General features: G+C 37.4%; 7 protein-coding genes across 7 annotated transcripts; 3 read left to right on the forward strand and 4 right to left on the reverse strand.

Moving 5' to 3' along the window:
* Window positions 1-1,942: 1,942 nt before the first annotated feature.
* On the reverse strand, window positions 1,943-4,655 carry B0P05DRAFT_511589 (carbonic anhydrase; the record flags this gene model as incomplete). Its single annotated transcript, XM_051575619.1, has 9 exons — window positions 1,943-2,215; window positions 2,272-2,446; window positions 2,499-2,594; window positions 2,642-2,809; window positions 2,859-3,029; window positions 3,527-3,941; window positions 3,985-4,087; window positions 4,136-4,501; window positions 4,546-4,655. 9 exons carry the CDS (start codon window positions 4,653-4,655, stop codon window positions 2,140-2,142), a joined length of 1,680 nt encoding a protein of 559 aa, XP_051434034.1. The 3' UTR covers window positions 1,943-2,139.
* A 93-nt stretch (window positions 4,656-4,748) lies between these two features.
* On the reverse strand, window positions 4,749-5,577 carry B0P05DRAFT_587942 (uncharacterized protein; the record flags this gene model as incomplete). Its single annotated transcript, XM_051582626.1, has 2 exons — window positions 4,749-5,111; window positions 5,158-5,577. The coding sequence occupies 2 exons, from the start codon at window positions 5,575-5,577 to the stop codon at window positions 4,749-4,751; spliced, it is 783 nt and encodes a 260-aa protein (XP_051434035.1).
* A 73-nt stretch (window positions 5,578-5,650) lies between these two features.
* On the reverse strand, window positions 5,651-6,368 carry B0P05DRAFT_545277 (transcription initiation factor TFIID 23-30kDa subunit-domain-containing protein). Its single transcript, XM_051578622.1, has 4 exons — window positions 6,112-6,368; window positions 5,996-6,060; window positions 5,837-5,948; window positions 5,651-5,775 (listed from the first exon to the last, which is right to left on the reverse strand). Exons 1-4 carry the CDS (start codon window positions 6,262-6,264, stop codon window positions 5,686-5,688), a joined length of 420 nt encoding a protein of 139 aa, XP_051434036.1. The 5' UTR covers window positions 6,265-6,368; the 3' UTR covers window positions 5,651-5,685.
* Window positions 6,369-6,660: 292 nt separating this feature from the next.
* B0P05DRAFT_579760 (uncharacterized protein) lies at window positions 6,661-7,687 on the forward strand (the record flags this gene model as incomplete). The annotated part of the gene is made up of 4 exons (XM_051581958.1): window positions 6,661-6,828; window positions 6,881-7,131; window positions 7,177-7,321; window positions 7,370-7,687. 4 exons carry the CDS (start codon window positions 6,661-6,663, stop codon window positions 7,685-7,687), a joined length of 882 nt encoding a protein of 293 aa, XP_051434037.1.
* A 620-nt stretch (window positions 7,688-8,307) lies between these two features.
* B0P05DRAFT_545284 (uncharacterized protein) lies at window positions 8,308-10,820 on the forward strand. The gene has a single exon (XM_051578623.1). It carries the CDS (start codon window positions 8,357-8,359, stop codon window positions 10,742-10,744), a length of 2,388 nt encoding a protein of 795 aa, XP_051434038.1. The 5' UTR covers window positions 8,308-8,356; the 3' UTR covers window positions 10,745-10,820.
* Window positions 10,821-11,250: 430 nt separating this feature from the next.
* Window positions 11,251-15,022, forward strand: B0P05DRAFT_471719 (pyruvate carboxylase; the record flags this gene model as incomplete). Its single annotated transcript, XM_051574639.1, has 5 exons — window positions 11,251-11,349; window positions 11,398-11,496; window positions 11,559-11,802; window positions 11,865-13,175; window positions 13,236-15,022. The coding sequence occupies 5 exons, from the start codon at window positions 11,251-11,253 to the stop codon at window positions 15,020-15,022; spliced, it is 3,540 nt and encodes a 1,179-aa protein (XP_051434039.1).
* Window positions 15,023-17,498: 2,476 nt separating this feature from the next.
* B0P05DRAFT_471666 (major facilitator superfamily domain-containing protein) lies at window positions 17,499-19,051 on the reverse strand (the record flags this gene model as incomplete). The annotated part of the gene is made up of 4 exons (XM_051574636.1): window positions 17,499-18,025; window positions 18,068-18,488; window positions 18,584-18,858; window positions 18,910-19,051. The coding sequence occupies 4 exons, from the start codon at window positions 19,049-19,051 to the stop codon at window positions 17,499-17,501; spliced, it is 1,365 nt and encodes a 454-aa protein (XP_051434040.1).
* Window positions 19,052-19,061: the final 10 nt, after the last annotated feature.

Below are 19,061 nucleotides of genomic sequence, written 5' to 3' on the forward strand. Positions count from 1 at the left end.
TAAATCAGAGGAGTTTAATCTTGAGCTTATATATCACAAGGAGGAGCAAGTGAGATTCATGTGGGGCCGTCTTTCAATTAAATATTATTCCAACTCCCCTCAATTCCACTTTGTTTTTATAACAAGTCCTCCTATTTCATGTGCTTTATAGTCGCCATGATCTTAAGAAGCCTTGATAAGAAAAGATCGATGATTTTTCATTCAAATGAATCCCCTTTTTCGTTTTGAAGAATCTTTGAACTATTTATCCCCTTGATGAGTTTTATAAATTTATGAGATCAACATATTAATATGAGAAATTATGAGTTTTCTTAAGAAGTCCTTGTGGTGTTATTGCTATTTTACGAAAAAAAAAAGATTTCGGCAAGGACCCGTCTTTCTTTTTTTGATCGTAATTAACAAAATTAGTTCTATGCAATCGCGCACAAACAGTCGATTACAGTGAATAATAACTCAATAAAGGAGTATGTAAACATACTTCGGTTCCTTGTGTGCCCATAAAAATCGAAGACATGTGGGCAGAAGCGACTGATCATCGCGTTATAAAAAAAAACAATCGTATGGCAATCAGGAGAAGCAGTTATTAGATTATATACAGAGTAGAAAAGCCTTCTTTTTCTTTTCCTTTTATATGACAACAACGAACACACGATTGTACTCCTAATACTTTCTTTGCTGTCAAATTGATTCTACATTTGCATGGCCAAATAAGGTAATAAACGAATAAAAATGACACGATTAATATGCTTCTAAATACTATTTTCGAGCAATCTCAGCTTCAAATATGATGTTGGGACATTACTTAAAAATAAAGTTTAAATATACACGTATAAAAATACAACGCGGATTTAGAGAGCATGTAACACGATATAGCTTATTTTTCATTCCTTATTCCGCGATGACTGTAAGCGATGGAATAAATGAGAGAGAATGATTGCGAAGAAAACATTCGTGTTGTTGATATCATTAGGAGGATTAACTAAACCAGAACAAGTAGTATGTTTACCCAAAATTTTAAAATAAAATTAAAAAGAGGGTCAGTGCGTTCAAAGGGATTAGAAGCGTATAGAACTTTATGTTTCTTAATTTTTTTTGTGAGAAAAACAAAAGCCTTCAGGTCGCAACCAAACTAAAACCAAAAATGGTTCTTTTTCTTTCTTCTTATTGAAATTCGAGTCTTACTATATAGTCATGATTATGATCTTGTCCAAGAATATTATTTTGCTTTTAAAGACAACTCAGTCCTATTCGAGATGCAATCGCAAAGTCATATCCAAGTTCTCAGTGCGATCATATCTCACATATTTCTGGTTGTCTATAAAAAAGAGCCAATACAAATACTTGTGTAATCGTATTTTAATTAAGATAATGTTGTTTTTGTCTAGTTGAACAAGTATTATTCTGTTCAGTATCTCATTCTTCGTAATATGGAAAATGCCTGATGATTATACAATATTCTAAGAATAATCAAGTTTATTCAGGAATATGGTTTCATGTGACATTGTTTGTCCCAGTAGAGACGGTCATAGTTGACATTACAAGTCTAAGACCCAATAACTGGACCTATCAGCAATCAACAATTCCAAGAACAAACTTTACTTGATCAATAGGGAACTTTGTTCTCCCTAAATGAAAAAATTCAAAATTGTTATACAGAAAATCTCCCTTTTTTTTTTGCAATATTTACTGCTGGCCTGAATGCTGCCAAAGTTTCAACAAGGCTACATAGACCCTTATTTAAGCAAGAAAAAGAAAAACAAGTTCTACATAGCCCCTCTTATTTTTCTTTGTCTTTATCTATAGTTACAGATCAAATATTCTCTTCTATATTAAGAATAAGTAATTTTTCTTTTTGTATTTAGAGAACAAAGACTTTTGGACTTGTCCAACAAACAATACGACATATTCAAAGGGCGTAGTTAAATCAAGTAAAAAAAAAATTCATTGGACACAACTTTCCCCACCCCAACCCATTTCCCCTGATGTATACATTTGATTCGCTATGTGCTTTATCTGAACTCCACGTTATCTATCAAATCTCAGTTTAAAAATGATAAAAAAAAAGTTGGGGTTTTTCATTTTATCAGAGAAAAAAAAAAGAACAGCTTTGGTATAAACAATTGAGGGATGTGTTGACTTTTAGTTTTGTTGAGTATGATAAATAGATTGAAGCTTATGAGCATCGCTAGCAGCCCACTCCAACTTCTTGGCCACACTAAAACGATACAGATGAGTAATTTTTTTCTTGATAAAATCTAATGTGTAACTTACCCATCTTCAATGTCGTATGCCCAAGCATGGACAGTCAACTTTTGACCCTTTTGCCAAGCATTTTGAACAATAGTAGAGTGACAGACGTTTTCTGCAGAGTTGATGACGTTCAATTCGATCAATCTACGGAGACGCAAGTTGTCATCCTTAATAGCTTCAAGTTCACTTTGATGTACTACACATGACAATGATTAGATCATGCATATATTTTAGATCATTGTACTTACATCTATAAACATCCTTGATGTTTCTAAGCCAGTTATCAATAAGACCGAATTGTTGATGACCATGAGCAGCACCTACACCACCACAGTTATAGTGACCTATTTTCCTTTTAGTTCCTGATGTATTTAGAATGACTGTACTGTACCACAAACAATAATGTGTTCAACCTTGAGTACTTCGACAGCGTACTGTAACACGGAAAGACAGTTGAGGTCAGCGTGGTTAACGACATTGGCGATATTTCTGTGAACAAAGACTTCACCAGGGTTTAATTGAAGCACAATGTTAGCAGGGACTCGAGAATCAGAACAACCTTATTCTACATTAATGTCTCGGGCGATTTCATTTTTACCTTCACTTACCGATCCACAAAATCTTGGGGGTTTGCTTGTTGGCAATGTTGCTAAAGAAATTGGGGTCTTGTTCACGAACAGCCTCAGCCCACTTACGGTTGATTTCTAAGATACCGTCCAAGTTGACATCATTAGGGTCAAACTTGTTGACCAAAGCAGAGGAAGCGTGCTTGTCAAAGACTAAATAATTTAATTATTAAATTTAATTAAATTATCAGTGCGTCAGAATTTGACAGCAATAAGAAAATAACAACAACAAAAAAAGAATTGAAATAAACTTACCTTCAGTGAATTCAAGGGTTTCTTTCTTTTGTTGAGTAGACATGTTAAACAGGATAGAGAAAGAAAGAAAGAAATGAAACCAGTCTGACTATCGTTTATAAATCTTTTTTTTTTTTGGGGGGAGATTCACACAAATAGTTGTAGGTTACCGGAGTTCTTTTTTTCTCATGGTCATTTAATAGAATAAGGGACGTCATTATCAGTCGTGTAACTCTTTCAAAACAATATCACATTAGTCTCACGCGTATACAAACAGCCGCGTATTGAAACAGGAATCTGTTCCTGAAACTCTGTTTATTCTATCACGTTTAAATGTTGAGCCACTGCTTTAATGATAAAAAAGGGTCTTTTAAAAATTGCACGTTTAATCTACATATTCTCGAAAAAGTCCCCACGCGTTCTCTTTGATCGTGTTGGCGCCCCTTCATCTTTCTGGTCCGGTTTCCGCTTATGAGAAGTGTCTATTCCTTGTTCATCATCATCATCAAATAAGAACTGAACATCCCAAAATCTTAAATGCAAATCATGCCCACAACTAGCTAAATAGCGTTGATGGTTGTCCATTTTAATACATTCTATAGGGAAGTCTTCGCCATGATCGCCCAAGACACCTTCAAATTTATATGGTTGTACAGTAACCATTCTCAACAAGCCATCACTGCCACCCGTACAGATAGTTTGTTCATCTAATTTACATATTGAGTCAATTGAGTTGGGATGACCGAGCCATTTCCTTGATGTATCCCATTGATTCCATTCCCAAGTATAAAGGGCTCCACTTTGAGATCCTGCTATCACTTTGCTACTATTCTAATCATATATAAATAACTAAATAGACTTTGGAAGGGTTTACCTCTAAAACAGCTATGGATAATAATTCATCATCCAATTCAAGCGACAGTGCTATTTTACTTGTAGGCTTCCTTATGTCATGTATTGAGAGTAAACCATCTCCCCTAGATGTCAAAATTGTTTAGCCATGCTATATACGTATATACAATTACCCTGCAACAAGTAGTGAGGATTTCGATTGGTTATAGTTCATATCTGCCACATAATCATTATGCACCTTGTATTCTTGGGTTATTTTACATGTTCTCATATCCCATATCTTGACAATACCATCATCATCTCCTGTTGCTGTCAAATGTGTGTCTAGTTTACATAGTTTATTGATAGCATGTTTATGTGCTTTTGGTATCTTGTACAGTAACCTTCCTGTAGCAACGTCTAAGGCTTGTAGTGACTTGTCTCTTGAGATAGACATGATATGGGCACCGTCTGAAGTAAAGTCTACTCCTCGACACGACTTTTTTGATATTTGTGTTGACCAGGCCAAGTTGTTAGGTGATTCAGTAGAGTAATTATAACTGTCTGACGATTAGGCGTCATGCGTGTGTTTTTTCTTTATTACCATTGAACTTGGCCATTGATTAGACCAACAGCAACCAAACTACCTTGTGGGTGAAAAGCAAAGTCAAATATATGGTCTTTGAATACAATAGGCTTAGGTGGGTTTGTCATGTAAAAAAGGTATCTTTTTTTTTATTTGCTATTATTACTGACTCAATGCATAAAGAGAGTATACCAAAGAATGTGGCTTATCAGTTACTTGCTTCACCACTTGAAAAAGGTACCATATTTGTTCTTTTTCTTGTCTGGTTCTGTATTAGCATTTGTATTCAATGTATCATGGCCTGGCTCGTCATGATGTATAGGAGATATGGTATTGTCATGATGATGTAGTGCTAGTTTACTGCTTTTAGGCGGTGCCGGATGGCTGGTGTTACCAGTCGAAGAAGGCCCTTCACCTTCAAGCGTAACTGAGTGATCATCGTTTAGTGTAACATCAAGTCCTTTTTCAACTCGTATTTCGTCCATTCGTCTCGTAATCAAGTATTCCTCAAAAAGCATTGCATTTCTCCAGTTACATTTAAATAAAATGTCCAAAATATCACCAGCAATAGGCGTTAAACCAACCTATAAAATCTGATAAATATCATCAAAAGTTTTGTCTGTAGTTTACCATAAAATCAAGCATGACGTTTGCCATCATTTTCCCAATCAACCACTTTGGTAGATCAGCTTTACACGCTGTTCTAATTAACTGAAGTGAGAAATAAACACCAATGAAGTCACCAATACCGGGAATCAAGCCTACAAGGCCATCTAAACCAACATTAAAGCAGCAACAATGAACTCCTTTATCGAGATACCAGGCACGGTTTTTGACTTTGTATAGCAGTTTTCTGTCTCGTTCATTCAAAATCAAGTCAGGAGTAGCAACTACTTTTTTGCTATACCAATGTTGCTTCTTTTTTGAAGCAATATCTTGAGCAGCAGCCAAGACTTCAGGATCTGTTTCAAATGAAGGCTTGTTGCTGTGGATCCTATTTGCTGCTTGTCCGAGTACTTTCTTTTTAGCGTAATTTGTCGCTACTTGCATGATGTTGTTTAAAACAATAAAAGAAAAAAAAGAAGAGAAAAGACCTGTCGATCTTATTTTTATTTTAGCAAAAAAAAAAAAAAACCAAGGTGAAACGCATATGACGTATTAATGGTAATATTCAGGCTTTTTAGCATCTACACCATGTTCAGCTAATGCAGAAGACAAATCCTCCATACTCAAGACAGTCTTTTTGTCCTTTTTTTTTTTTTTTTAAAAAAAAAGAGTAAGTCTTTTGCTTGATGATATATGCAATTACCTTAGATTTACTTGTATTACGAGATCCCGATTGTTTCACTTTGTTAAACTGAAATGCGTCTGTCGCAATGTCAGCTACGAATTTTTGTGCTGCCATAGCAAATAGCTTTTTTCTACATAAAGATGAATTACTGAATAATAACGAATCATGTCAATTTACATTCTCGCGTCGTCACATTCAAACCCTGTTCGATTTAGATAGTATTCAATGACATTGTCGGGTATCTATCATAATCAAAGTCAATACACAATAGCTTCTTGCCATTTATACAATACAATAGAAGTATAATTGTCCATTGTTATCAGAAGCTCGGCCATTTCACGTTCTTTATCTACAGTCGCTTTATCTGATTGGTTTACATGTTCTACCATTGGTTCATGTGGCATAATCTGTAAAGACGTGTCTGGATCTACGTTGGCAGGGTTCATAAAAAAGAGTTTTTTGTATAAAAGAGAAAGAAACGTTTATGATTCAAGCAGCCATGGATTGATATTCCGCGTAAAGTAAGTTGTCTGTGACTTTGTTTGAGAGAGCCCTATTTTAAAAAACGAAAAAATTTACAGCTATATGAAACGCATATTCTCTTCTCGCAATGTCCACAAACTCCACTTATGATGTTGTATCATCATATCAAGCTTTCTTGAACGATACAGTGAGTTGCTGAGTCTGATGCGTGTGCAATTAATATAACGCCAATTTTATTTCTAGGAACTATCCACACCTGTTGCTGTCTTTAAAGCTTTGACAGAGTTTGTTCAGCACAGTACAGGTAACGAATAAACAAGCATAGACAACATTCTAAGTACTTTTTATAAGCCCCCACTATGTCTGAATTTATGCAAACACTTGAAAAAGCTGCACAAGATATTCGTCAAGAACCCCAAATTATCTCTTCAAGCAACAATAAGAATCAACACAAAGCTGCTATTGCTGTCCTTGCCGGTGTTGATTTGTTTATGCGTTTTGTTACAAGAAACTCACATGAATTTTCGGTAAGTAAAAATAAACTATCTTGCATGGAAAGTTAAATCATATACGTATTAGCTCTCAGAAGAAGCAGGAAGTTTTGAAGACTTCAAAGGCAACTTATTATCCAGAGCTTCCTTGATTTTAGATAAGGCTTCTTCTGCCCGTGACAAAGCAGCAGAAATTGGTGCTCAATTTGTTCATGACAATGCAGTTGTTTTGGTACAAGGTTATTCTCGTGTCATTATGAGTGTCTTGTCTTATGCTGCCAATGTTCAAAACAAGCGATTTAAGGTCTATGTTACTGAAGGTAGACCTAACAGTGATGGGTAAGTAAATAAATGGAGTGGTATTAAAACTGACTTTGATGTTAGCATTCAAGCAGTTTCAGCTTTGAGAAAGAACGGTATTCCTTGTAGAGCTGTGTTGGATTCAGCGGTGGGATATATTATGGACAAGGTAGATATGGTATTTGTTGGTGCAGAAGGTGTCGTTGAAAATGGTGGTATTGTCAACAAGGTAATTGAATTAAACGTGAGATAGTAGTAGATTAATGGATCTGGCTAGATTGGTACATTTCAAATTGCACTTGTTGCTAATGCTCTTAGCAAACCAGTTTATGCAGTTGCCGAAAGTTACAAATTTGTTCGTGTCTATCCTCTAAACCAATACGATATTCCTTCAGAAACACCAGAAATAGTTACATTTACTTCCAGAAGAAAGTCATTTAGTGCAGTCAATGATGCAGAGACAGTAGATGAATTAGCATTATCAAATCCCTCTGTTGATTATACACCTCCTCAATATATTACGTTGCTACTGACCGATTTAGGTGTCTTGACTCCTTCAGGCGTTTCTGATGAATTAATCAAGCTTTACGTTTAGAATAAATATGGTTTTTATGCAAAAATTTACGTATATGCATCTAGTCACGCGGACACATGTAGTATCAAACTGAGGGGAAAAGGAGATGAAGAAAATATTTCTCTCTCTCTCTCTCTCTCTCTCTCTCTCTTACACATTTTAAACACCTTAAAAGACTTCCATAGCAACTGTACCTGGTACCTGGTTGCTATGGTAATACCAAATATGGTACTCGAAAATTAAAGAAAGACGTGCTGCGTGGACAAAAGTGATATAAATATTATATCCCAGCTCAAATGTGTTTGATACAAACGAGTTTTTTTTTTCTCTTTCTTTCTCCCTTTTTTCTCTTTTTTTAAACAATATTGCATGTCATTTTCTATATAAAACACAGACTTGTCTTTGTCTAAATTATTCGAATCATTAGAGAAAACTACTTTATACCCTTTAGTAAATAGCCAGGACACTCAAAGCACACACACCTATATATATAAAAAGAAAGCAACTTTAACTTGTAGTTCTATACCCTTTCCTTTACCGTTTTTGCCTTTCTCTTTCTTATTACGCTCTTAAAAAGGTAAGTTTACTTTGTTTATTAGAGAGGTATTGAATCTGGTTCAATCTCTAGACCCTTCATTAGTAAAAAAAAAAAAAAAAGAAAGAAAAAGAAAAAGAAAAAGAAAAAACAATATGATAACAGCAGAACCATCGCCTTCAGTCCAAACAACGTTAGAAGAAGGCTTCTTTGATCCACTCTACAAAGTACAGATACCAGACAAAGAACTTAATGAACTGATATCGAAACAAGCTTCTTTGAAGCCTGAGGAGCTCTTAAGCGAGTTTGATACGATTACCCAGCGTATCACACTATGGCTAGAAACTGCTCACATGATTGCTTTTACAATCGAACAAAATGTAAAGCGAGGCGACACTATAGTGGAACTCTATACGGTGGAACCCCTCGAACTTTCTTGCAATAAAGTACAGCCCCTGATACAACTTTTGGCGGAATTTGTAGATGAACAAGACGAACTCAATAGTAACTATCAAACCAAGTTAAAATGGACTAAAATACAGTCAGAATGGTCTGGTCTACAACACTTTATTTCTTTTGTAAAGAACTTGATTGAGGAATCCAACGAGAAGTTTCATCTGAGAACTTTGATGGAGAATATTTTGTTACAGATTGATGACTTGTCAATCATGATTTTTCAGTTTCAAGAAAAGAGGCATATTGCTGCTGTTACAATTAGCCCTGCAACGCCACCTCCAGAGGCAAATACGGCAGTAGAAGAACAATCAAAGAAGGAAGATAGTATTTTACTCGAAATCGATAACCGAGTAGGTCCTTTGTTCACAAGCGTTGAAAAGGTCTATACGCGTATGACGTCTCCGAATCCACCTCAAGATAACACAGGTCTTTTGACACGTAAACATTTGCTCGTACAAGAGCGCTGGGAGTGTCTCCGCGTAGAAATCGATGAACTTAAAATGGAACTCAAAGAGGATCGTTGGCTTGTCGTCTTTAAGCAAGTCGCTGATCAAGTAGACGAAATGATGAATGGACTTGATAAAACAGTAGCTCAATGCTATTCAACAATACAACAGATAAAGGAACATGGCGTCAATTATCTCATTACTAGTTCTTCTTCCACTACCTCAAACTCCTCCTCCTCTACTACAAACACAATCAACTCTTCATCAAATACAACACCTGGCATGGTTGATCTGAAAACTAAGCTTCGATCTGTCGAAAAGAATTTTGAGGCTAAATACAAGTATTACACACCTTCCATTGCAAAAATGCTAATGATGCTTGGGAACGGAATTGCTGCACGCGTGTCCCGAAATGTTGCAACGTTACAACGTCATGAGGCCATGCTAGCAAGATGGGACAATCTCAAGGCAACAATGGATCATTTGCGCAAACGAGATTTGCCTGATATAGTCGTGGTTGAATCGACCATGTCAGATAACACATCAAATGCTGGTTGTTGGTCTCGTCTTAGTGACCGTAGTGACAGTACTGCCGGTAGCATCAGTAACTGGAAAGATTTGCTTCCGCCAAGTTCAACACCCACGACTGCTCGTTTTATTCACAACAAATCGTCATCTCCTTCCTTAAGCAGTCATATGGACGAGACAAATAGTATGGATTTTGTCAGATCAAGAAGCCCATACAACACCAAGTTCAATAACCATAGTCCATCGCCTTCTTTGTTTATTGAAGAAAAGAGCCGTAGGACAACACCGGGTGATCATCATCTTTGGCGCTCTATGAATGGTGGCTCTGCTTCACCCAACAATGGAGGCAGGAGAACAGCCAGTCCTTCTTTCTATACTCGGGATAGTTTTAGTCCTATCAGTAGTGGGCTTCGACCTAGTTCGATTAGCCCCTCTAGTAGCAGAACAACACAGACAACACAAGTGGCTACACCCACCATGATCCGTCTTCACAATAGGTCACCAGACATTGTTGAAGAAGAAGAGGACGACGATATGATATCGACAAAGGACTTTAGAAGGCCAACTATCAGATCCAAGAGTAGTTTATCAGCAAATCAACCAAACCAGCATTTAGGAACAAGATCGGTTACACCAAGTATACGCCGTAGTGGAACACCTTCCATGATTCCAAGACCCAAGACACCTAATACAAACAAGAACCTAAAGTTAGACAGCAGCAGACCCAGATCATCTATGGCGCGTATTACAAACCTTACCTCTCCCAAATTAAATCGATCACAATCTCCCTTTACTTCTGCCACCACCACCACTACTAAAAGCAATTCTAAATATTATAAACCTGACCCCAAAGACCCTTTGGATAAAGAAGTTGCCATGATAGTTAATCGAAGTCCAATACCAATCCAATGCTCCAAGAAGCAAGGTGGTGGAGATGGAAGGTATTATTTTGGTAATGAATTAACGCCATCGCTGGGAGGTGGTAAAAAGATTTATACTTGTAAATTGATGACTTATGAAAATAGTGGAAGAAACAAAGTATTGATTCGTGTCGGTGGTGGCTGGCAAGATCTAGAGATCTTTTTGCTTGAACACATGAACTTGATTGGATAAGCCATAAAATTAAATAAAGAAATATATTTTGATGGATATTTGTTTAAGTTATTGAAATAAAAGACCGAAAAGATAAGCTTTATAAAATGGGGGGACATGAATGGTAAACTGAATTTTCTCAAGACGCCATTTTTTTTGAAACTCTTAAACAATATGCACAGTATTTTTATGTATGGATTGATTCAAAGGTAAAGCTAATATTCCAAATATCCAAGTAAGAATGGCTTGTATAACACAACACGTCTTTGTTTAAATAATACATATGATGGCACATGAAATCAGCATGAATATTCAAGTTTATATTTGCGCCGGAGAATATCCTGAGAAAATTTATTGGAGAAAGTCTACCGTGGTTTACAAAGAGCGATCGAATAGAGACTGACTGAGAAAGAAATCATTATCGATGACATTTTATGAATTGATATACGAGTATTTAATACGTATTCTTTTGGTTTTTTTTATTCTTTTTTCCTTCTTTTTTTTTCTATTAATTCTCACAACTCATTATGCCTACTCCGCCTGCTCGTGAACACTCTGTAGAAACTATTCGTAGAAATAGTGAGGTGATGGGTAACCTTCGTAAATTGTTGGTTGCCAATCGTGGTGTAAGTTATATGCATATGGGTGTGTCAATGTTTAATTTTTGGCATTAGGAAATTGCCCTTCGTGTTTTCCGTACAGCCCATGAACTTTCCATGAAGACTGTCGCCATTTTTTCTCATGAAGACAGATTATCTATGCATCGTTATAAGGTTCGTTTCAATTCTGGATTTTGTTTCAGGCTGAGCGACTAATATTATCTTATCTCTTATAGGCTGATGAATCATACCAACTTGGTAAGGTTGGTCAATATTCTCCCGTTGGTGCCTATTTGGCTCAAGATGAAGTTGTTCGTATTGCTAAAGAACGCGGTGTCTCCATGATTCACCCTGGTTACGGTTTCTTGTCTGAAAATGCTGAATTTGCTCGTAAGGTTGAAGCTGCTGGTATTACTTTCATTGGTCCTTCTCCTGAGGTCATTGAAAGCTTGGGTGATAAGACAAAAGCCAGAACCATTGGTAAGTTATTTTTTTTTACTCGGGTTTAGACTGATTTCTTGTATCACCTATAAAAAAAATAGCCATCAACTGTAATGTTCCTGTTGTACCTGGTACTCCTGGACCTGTTAGCGAGTTCAGTGAAGCTAAGGCTTTTATTCAAGAACATGGATTCCCTATCATCATCAAGGCTGCCATGGGTGGTGGTGGTCGTGGTATGCGTGTTGTCCGTGATGAAGCCTCACTCGAAGATGCCTTCAGCCGTGCTAAATCTGAAGCTCTTGCTGCTTTTGGTGATGGTACTGTCTTCATTGAACGTTTCCTTGACAAGCCCAGACACATCGAAGTTCAATTGCTTGCTGATCGTGCTGGTAATGTTGTTCACTTGTTTGAACGTGATTGTTCAGTTCAACGTCGTCACCAAAAGGTCGTCGAAATCGCTCCTGCAAAGAACTTGGACAACAAGGTCCGTGAAGCTATCTTGAACGATGCTGTCAAGATTGCCAAGTCTGTCAAGTATAAGAACGCTGGTACTGCTGAATTCTTGGTTGATAACCAAAACCGCCACTACTTTATTGAAATCAACCCTCGTATCCAAGTCGAACACACTATTACAGAAGAAATTACTGGTATCGATATCGTTGCAGCTCAAATTCAAATTGCTGCTGGTGCTCTCTTACCTCAACTTGGTTTGACTCAACAACGTATTCGTCAACGTGGTTTTGCTATTCAATGTCGTGTTACTACTGAAGATCCCGAGTTAAACTTCCAACCTGATACCGGTAAAATTGAAGTTTACCGTTCTTCTGGTGGTAATGGTGTCCGTTTGGATGGTGGTGCAGGTTATGCCGGTGCTATTATCACACCTCACTATGACTCACTCTTGGTCAAGGTCAGTTGTTCTGGCTCTACTTACGAAGTTGCTCGTCGTAAGATCGTTCGTGCCCTTGTTGAATTCAGAATTCGTGGTGTCAAGACCAACATTCCTTTCTTACAACGTCTCTTGACTTGCGATACTTTCATTAATGGCAACTGTTGGACTACATTCATCGATGATACTCCTGATCTCTTCCGTCTCGTTCAATTCCAAAACCGTGCTCAACGTATGTTGGGTTACTTGGGTGATGTTGTCGTCAATGGTTCACAAATTAAGGGTCAAGTGGGTGACCCATCTTTCAAGAGCGAAATTGAGGTTCCTGTGTTACGTGAAAGCGGTAGTAACAAGGATATTGATGTCTCTGCTCCTCCTACTGAAGGTTGGCGTAAGATCATCGTTGAACAAGGTCCTGAAGCATTTGCCAAGGCTGTTCGTGCTTACCCTGGTGTCTTGATTACTGATACTACTTGGAGAGATGCTCACCAAAGTTTGTTGGCCACTCGTGTTAGAACCGTTGGTAAGTAAAAAAAAAAATCAAAATTTAATGGGGCCATTTTTTTAAACAATTCTTTATTAGATCTTCTTCGTATTGCACCCGCTACTTCCCATGCTCTTGCCAACGCCTTCTCTCTTGAATGTTGGGGTGGCGCCACTTTCGATGTCGCTATGCGTTTCCTTCATGAAGATCCTTGGGACCGTCTTGCTGCTCTTAGAAAGGCTGTTCCTAACATTCCCTTCCAAATGCTTCTTCGTGGTGCCAATGCTGTAGGTTACACTTCTTACCCTGATAATGTCGTCTATGAATTCTGTGACAAGGCTGTCAAGTGTGGTATGGATGTCTTCCGTATTTTCGACTCTCTCAACTACGTTGAAAACATGAAACTCGGTATTGATGCCGTCAAGAAGGCTGGTGGTGTTATTGAAGCTACCATCTGTTACACCGGCGATGTTTCTAACCCTAACCGCAAAAAATATGACTTGGAATACTATATCAAGTTGACTGATGAATTGGTGAAGGAAGGTATTCACATTTTAGGTATTAAGGATATGGCTGGTTTGTTGAAGCCTGAAGCTGCCAAGCTTCTTGTTTCTACCATTCGTGCCAAATTCCCTGACCTTCCTATTCATGTTCACACTCACGATACTGCTGGTACTGGTGTTGCTTCCATGATGGCTGCTGCTGCTGCTGGTGCCGATATTGTTGATGTTGCTATTGATGCCATGTCTGGTACTACTTCTCAACCTGCTATGGGTGCTATCGTTGCCGGCTTTGAACAAACTGACCTCGGTACTGGTATTCGCATGGCTGATGTTCATGCCATCAACTCATACTGGGAACAAGCTCGTCTCTTGTACTCCTGCTTTGAAGCTAATGTTCGTTCTGCTGACTCTGGTGTCTACGATCATGAAATGCCTGGTGGTCAATACACCAACTTGATGTTCCAAGCTCAACAACTTGGTTTGGGTACTCAATGGAATGCTATCAAGAAAGCTTATGCGGAAGCTAATGCCCTCTGTGGTGATCTTGTCAAGGTCACTCCTTCTTCAAAGGTTGTTGGTGATCTTGCTCAATTCATGGTCTCAAACAACTTGACTGGTAAAGATGTTTTAGAACGTGCTGCTACTTTATCTTTCCCTACTTCTGTTGTTGAATTCTTCCAAGGTTACCTTGGTCAACCTCACGGTGGCTTCCCTGAACCTTTGCGTTCTCATATCATTCGTGATTTGCCTCGTCTCGACAGCCGTCCAGGTGCCTCTCTTCCTCCTCTTGACATGGCCAAGTTAAAGCAAGAATTGATTGAAAAGTATGGCTCTACCATCCGTGATTACGATGTTATTTCTGCCGCTCTTTACCCCAAGGTCTTTGCTGACTTCCGTGACATGGTCAACCAATATGGTGATCTTTCTGTCTTGCCTACTCGCTACTTCTTGGCTAAGCCTGAAATCAATGAAGAATTCCATGTTGAAATTGAGGAAGGTAAGACTTTGATCATCAAGTTGTTGGCTGTTGGTCCTCTCAACAACAACGGTAAGCGTGATGTCTACTTTGAATTGAATGGTGAAGCTCGTGTTGTTGGTATTGTTGACCGCAACTCTGCTGTTGAGATTGTTACCCGTGAAAGAGCCAACTTGGCCAATCCTGGAGACATTGCTGCTCCCATGTCTGGTGTTGTTGTTGAAATTCGTGCTAAGGAAGGATCTCATGTCAAGGCCGGTGACCCAGTTGCTGTTTTGTCTGCCATGAAGATGGAAACCGTCGTTACCTCTCCAGTAGCTGGTAAGGTCGAGAGAGTTGCTATTCAAGAAGGTGACTCTTTGAACTCTGGTGATTTAGTTGCTAAAGTTGTGAAGGATGATGCTTAAACATTGTCTTTTCTTTTGTTATAATACTCCTTATATATATATGTCTCTTATATCAAACCTCTCTTTTATTATTTCTTTGTTTTTTTTTACAATAAATTCATGTATTTTTACTCTTTCTTAACCATCATTTCCTTTTGGAGTGTGTACCTTGCTATCGTCTTATCGAGGTTACACTTGTTTTGTGATTGGTCAGAGATTTGGGAAGACAGGTAAATCTTTGCGGAGAAAACAACGTAAAATGTGGGCAAAAATAGAGAGAGGATTATCTTATCTTCAATTTATCCTTTTTTCTCTCTCCCCCCCCCCCCCAAAGTGAAAAAACGTTTAGGCGATTCAATGATCCCTTTAATTGTAGCATAAGCAACTATCTTCAGTGTACCAATAAAAGCGAAACATACACTTAGTTTTACTTGATAGTTCGGTACCTGATTAAAATAATATCTCAGCTCTACATTTAGTTGTTTTTATTCTGATTAAAAAAAATTAATACGCCATGTCGCCTATACGCATTGATTCCTCTCTATTCAACATACTAACTGATAAGAATGAATAAATTTTCTTCTTGTGCTACAAAGAAGACAAGTTACACATGCTATCCAGGATCCCAATTTGTTACACGGATTTGTAGCATGCAGAACTTTCCAAAATTTAAGGCGGGGTGTTATATTGCACAAACAACTTGAGAGATTAACTGATATGATGAAATGACCCTATATTTGTTTGTGTTTGTGATCACTTCATGATTAGAACTTTAAATCAGTCAGATGAAGTCGCAATAAAGCTATTCAGTAATTCTGTACGATTTGTTACACGAGATAATACAATGACTTGTTCAGATAAACCTAAACAAATACAGTGACTTATCAAGATTGATCTTGTATCAATGCCTGATAGACCGGGTAATTCTATTGGAACGATCGTAAAGAAACCCAGTGACAGATGGGTATATCTTTTATTCTGAGTAAAAGAGCTTATCCTCAGCAAATCTAGATCAAAACTCTGTGATTTAAGAATTGCAGCTCATGTTACTTTACGACTATTAGAGTATAGAGAGACGAGGAATACAGCATACAATAGAATAAGATGATATCCAAAATGAGATTCGTTCGGTTAATTTGTAAGAAATTTTGCGTCTTTCCTTTGCCAGGATAAAATATGAGCAAGTTAGTGATTTGTACAAGATAAACTGAATACTGAACACAATGTCTAAACAATTTTATTAACTTGCTGTCTAATCAAGGCTTGATACTAGCGATGCTTTCTCTGTGCATTCTAAAATAGTCTTGTTTAACAAAAAGACGTTTCAGATAAATAATTCTTCATCATACTTTGCTTCTCTAACTTCTATATAATAAAAAAAAAGGTACTTCAATGAATAAAGACAAAAAACAAACAGTTAGAGCATGAGACAGACTGCAAATTCCACATACTATTATACTTTGAGCTATAGTTTGCTCAAGATCGGGACACATCAGCCTCAAACGCAAAGTTTTAGGGTTAGGAGCCACTCAAGGCTTGTTCAGTATTATCAAATAGTCATCTGCCAGTCAATTCCTTTAAAAAAAACATAGCAAAATAGAGACAAGAGGTGGCTGTTACGTATCATAGCTTATAATGACATACCATAGTTTCTAAAAGCAAGTCCAATCGATTATAAATGAGTCGACTTAGGATTAGGAAAGTATGATAGCAAGTTCTAAAACAAATCATATCAACTACTCGTCAAATAAGTCCAAAAAAAGGACGACAACAATCAGAAAGACCCTATTTCACTAGTAAAAACAGCCATTTATGTTCATTTTTGAACGAATTAAGCTAGTATCAACCCTTAAAATATATTTTTTGACATTGATAACTCTCAAGAAACATGTTTGAATCGTTAAAACATGAAAATAATTTCTGGTCCATTTTGCCTTATGATACCCTTGCGATGTCCCATCAATCACCTTTCTTTCGTCTAAAGAACTTTTTAGTACGTTCGTCTGGTCACTCTTGGTGGTGCTCCGGATTTTGCCATAATCTCTTGTGGAAGGTTGTATCTCTTAGATGTCAATAATTGTGTGAAGTGCCAAGTAATTAAACACATTTTGAAATGGTGTCTTTTACTTGTGGTATTGTCATTGCCATCTGTAGCATTGAACAAGACAAGATATAAAGAGTACTGACTCTAAGGAGCAACGAACGAAAAACCTAACATATCCTTTTTAGGACATATTGAGGGGTAGCCCGGATGACGGCTATTTTATTGGGATTATATAAGACTCATGTTATCGTACTTAATACTTCCACAAAAGCATTGTTTTAAAGGTATTTTATATAGCTATTCACTTTGCTTCACATACACTAGTTTCTATTAATACGATGATTTTTTTTAAAATAAAACTTTCATCCAATACAAAAAAAAAAAAAAAAAAAAAAAAAAAAGACAAAAGTGATAGACATTCAAGAAACTATTAGACAAAATGTAGTATTCCATTCATTGTTTCTGGTCACCATAACCACTTTGTTCTCGCATGGCTGCACCCTTGAATTTAAGAATCACGAGACAAACACAAGACACATAGGTCAATCCTGTCAACAAGACACAAGTCCATCCTGGCCCTAAGGTATTGACCATAGGATTTGCAACAATGGTCAAGATACACGCAACTACCATACGAAAACAATTGGTGGCTGCAGAAGCAGATGCACCATTACCAGGCATAGCATCCACAATATAAGCGGAGGTGGCTGTCATGATCTGGTTCATGCCAAATGTCTGGATACCGAACCCAACAATAGGTGCCCAAAAACTCATTCCCTTTTCAATGGTCCAGCCAAACAACAATAGACCAAAGGGAATAACAATAAAACAAGCAGGCCATAAATTAGCTGTCAAACGGTCTTCTACAACAGAAGCACCCCCACGAAGACGACGTGATCTTAATAAGAGTCGATCGGATAACATGCCGCCCAAGATAGAACCCAAAAGATTACCTACACCAGCACCAAGGTAACTTAGGCCTAAAACATGTTAAGACAATGTTCAATCAGAGTGCTTTTTACCTGTTTTCCATGAATTAAATCCATAGTGCTGTTCGTACAAATCAGGAATAATGGTTTCTACAGCAAACATGCAACCAAAAGCAATAGCAGAAACAAACGAAGACAAGAAAATAAACGGATGTCGAAGTAAAAGGAAAGGACCAATGGGATTAATACGACGTTTGATAGGTGCAAGCTTGGCATTTGCAAGAGACAAATTCAAATCAAATTGATCATCATCACGATATGTCTCTGGTAGAAGAAAGAATAAAATCAAGAAAATCATGACAGCTAAAGCAAAGCAAAACCAAAAAGTAGCTCGCCATGTAAGGTCGCTGATGATTAAGAAACCACCAATAATGGGACCCAATAATGGGCCAATAAACACGCCAAAATAGAACTTGCCAAAAGCTGCTCCTCGTTGCTCAACAGGATAAATATCCTATCAATAAAGTCAAATATTATGCTATGCGTCTCATTTACTTACAGCAATGGTGCCTATATAGCTTGTGTCAATATCTGGTTTTTGTGTAACACATTACCTCCTCCAACAGATTGCCCACAAGAAGCACCTACTGCTTGAATGCACCGAAGTACGACAAGACCCCATATATTATTTATAAAAGCCGAACCAAGCGAGGCCGCACCAAAAATCAAGATTGACAGTAAAATAAGAATGCGTCTCACAAGATAAAAATCAGATAAAGAAGCCCAAAAGATAGGTGCAATACCCATAAATAAAGCATAGAGAGCAGCTGTTAATGTAGTAGCAATTGAGGGTGCATTTAAATCAGCTGTAATATAAGGTATACCTGTCGATAACTAGAATTAGTCTATCAACTTCTTGTCATTTTATTTCATACCAGGGAAATAAATTGTGCTTGCAAAACCAGGTGTGCTTGCACATAACCCTAAACAGAAAATAATCACAGCTTTTGTTTTATTGCTCAATAACCGAGGATCAGAATCCACAGGTGGTTTTAATGATAGTAATGCTTTTGTCATATGAAGAAAA

This window comes from Gilbertella persicaria (genome assembly GCF_025201335.1).
Source record: "Gilbertella persicaria strain CBS 190.32 chromosome Unknown B0P05scaffold_24, whole genome shotgun sequence".
NCBI lineage: Eukaryota > Fungi > Mucoromycota > Mucoromycetes > Mucorales > Choanephoraceae > Gilbertella > Gilbertella persicaria.

Excerpts from the sequence above, each read along its gene's own strand:
- B0P05DRAFT_545277 (XM_051578622.1), bottom strand. The coding sequence starts at position 6,264 with ATGAACCCTGCCAACGTAGATCCAGACACGTCTTTACAGATTATGCCA. Across the intron at positions 5,949-5,995 it reads GAATGTGACGACGCGAGAAT|AAAAAAGCTATTTGCTATGG; the intron begins GTAAATTGACAT and ends ATCTTTATGTAG. Across the intron at positions 5,776-5,836 it reads GTAATACAAGTAAATCTAAG|GACAAAAAGACTGTCTTGAG; the intron begins GTAATTGCATAT and ends AAAAAAAAAAAG.
- B0P05DRAFT_545284 (XM_051578623.1), top strand. The coding sequence starts at position 8,357 with ATGATAACAGCAGAACCATCGCCTTCAGTCCAAACAACGTTAGAAGAA.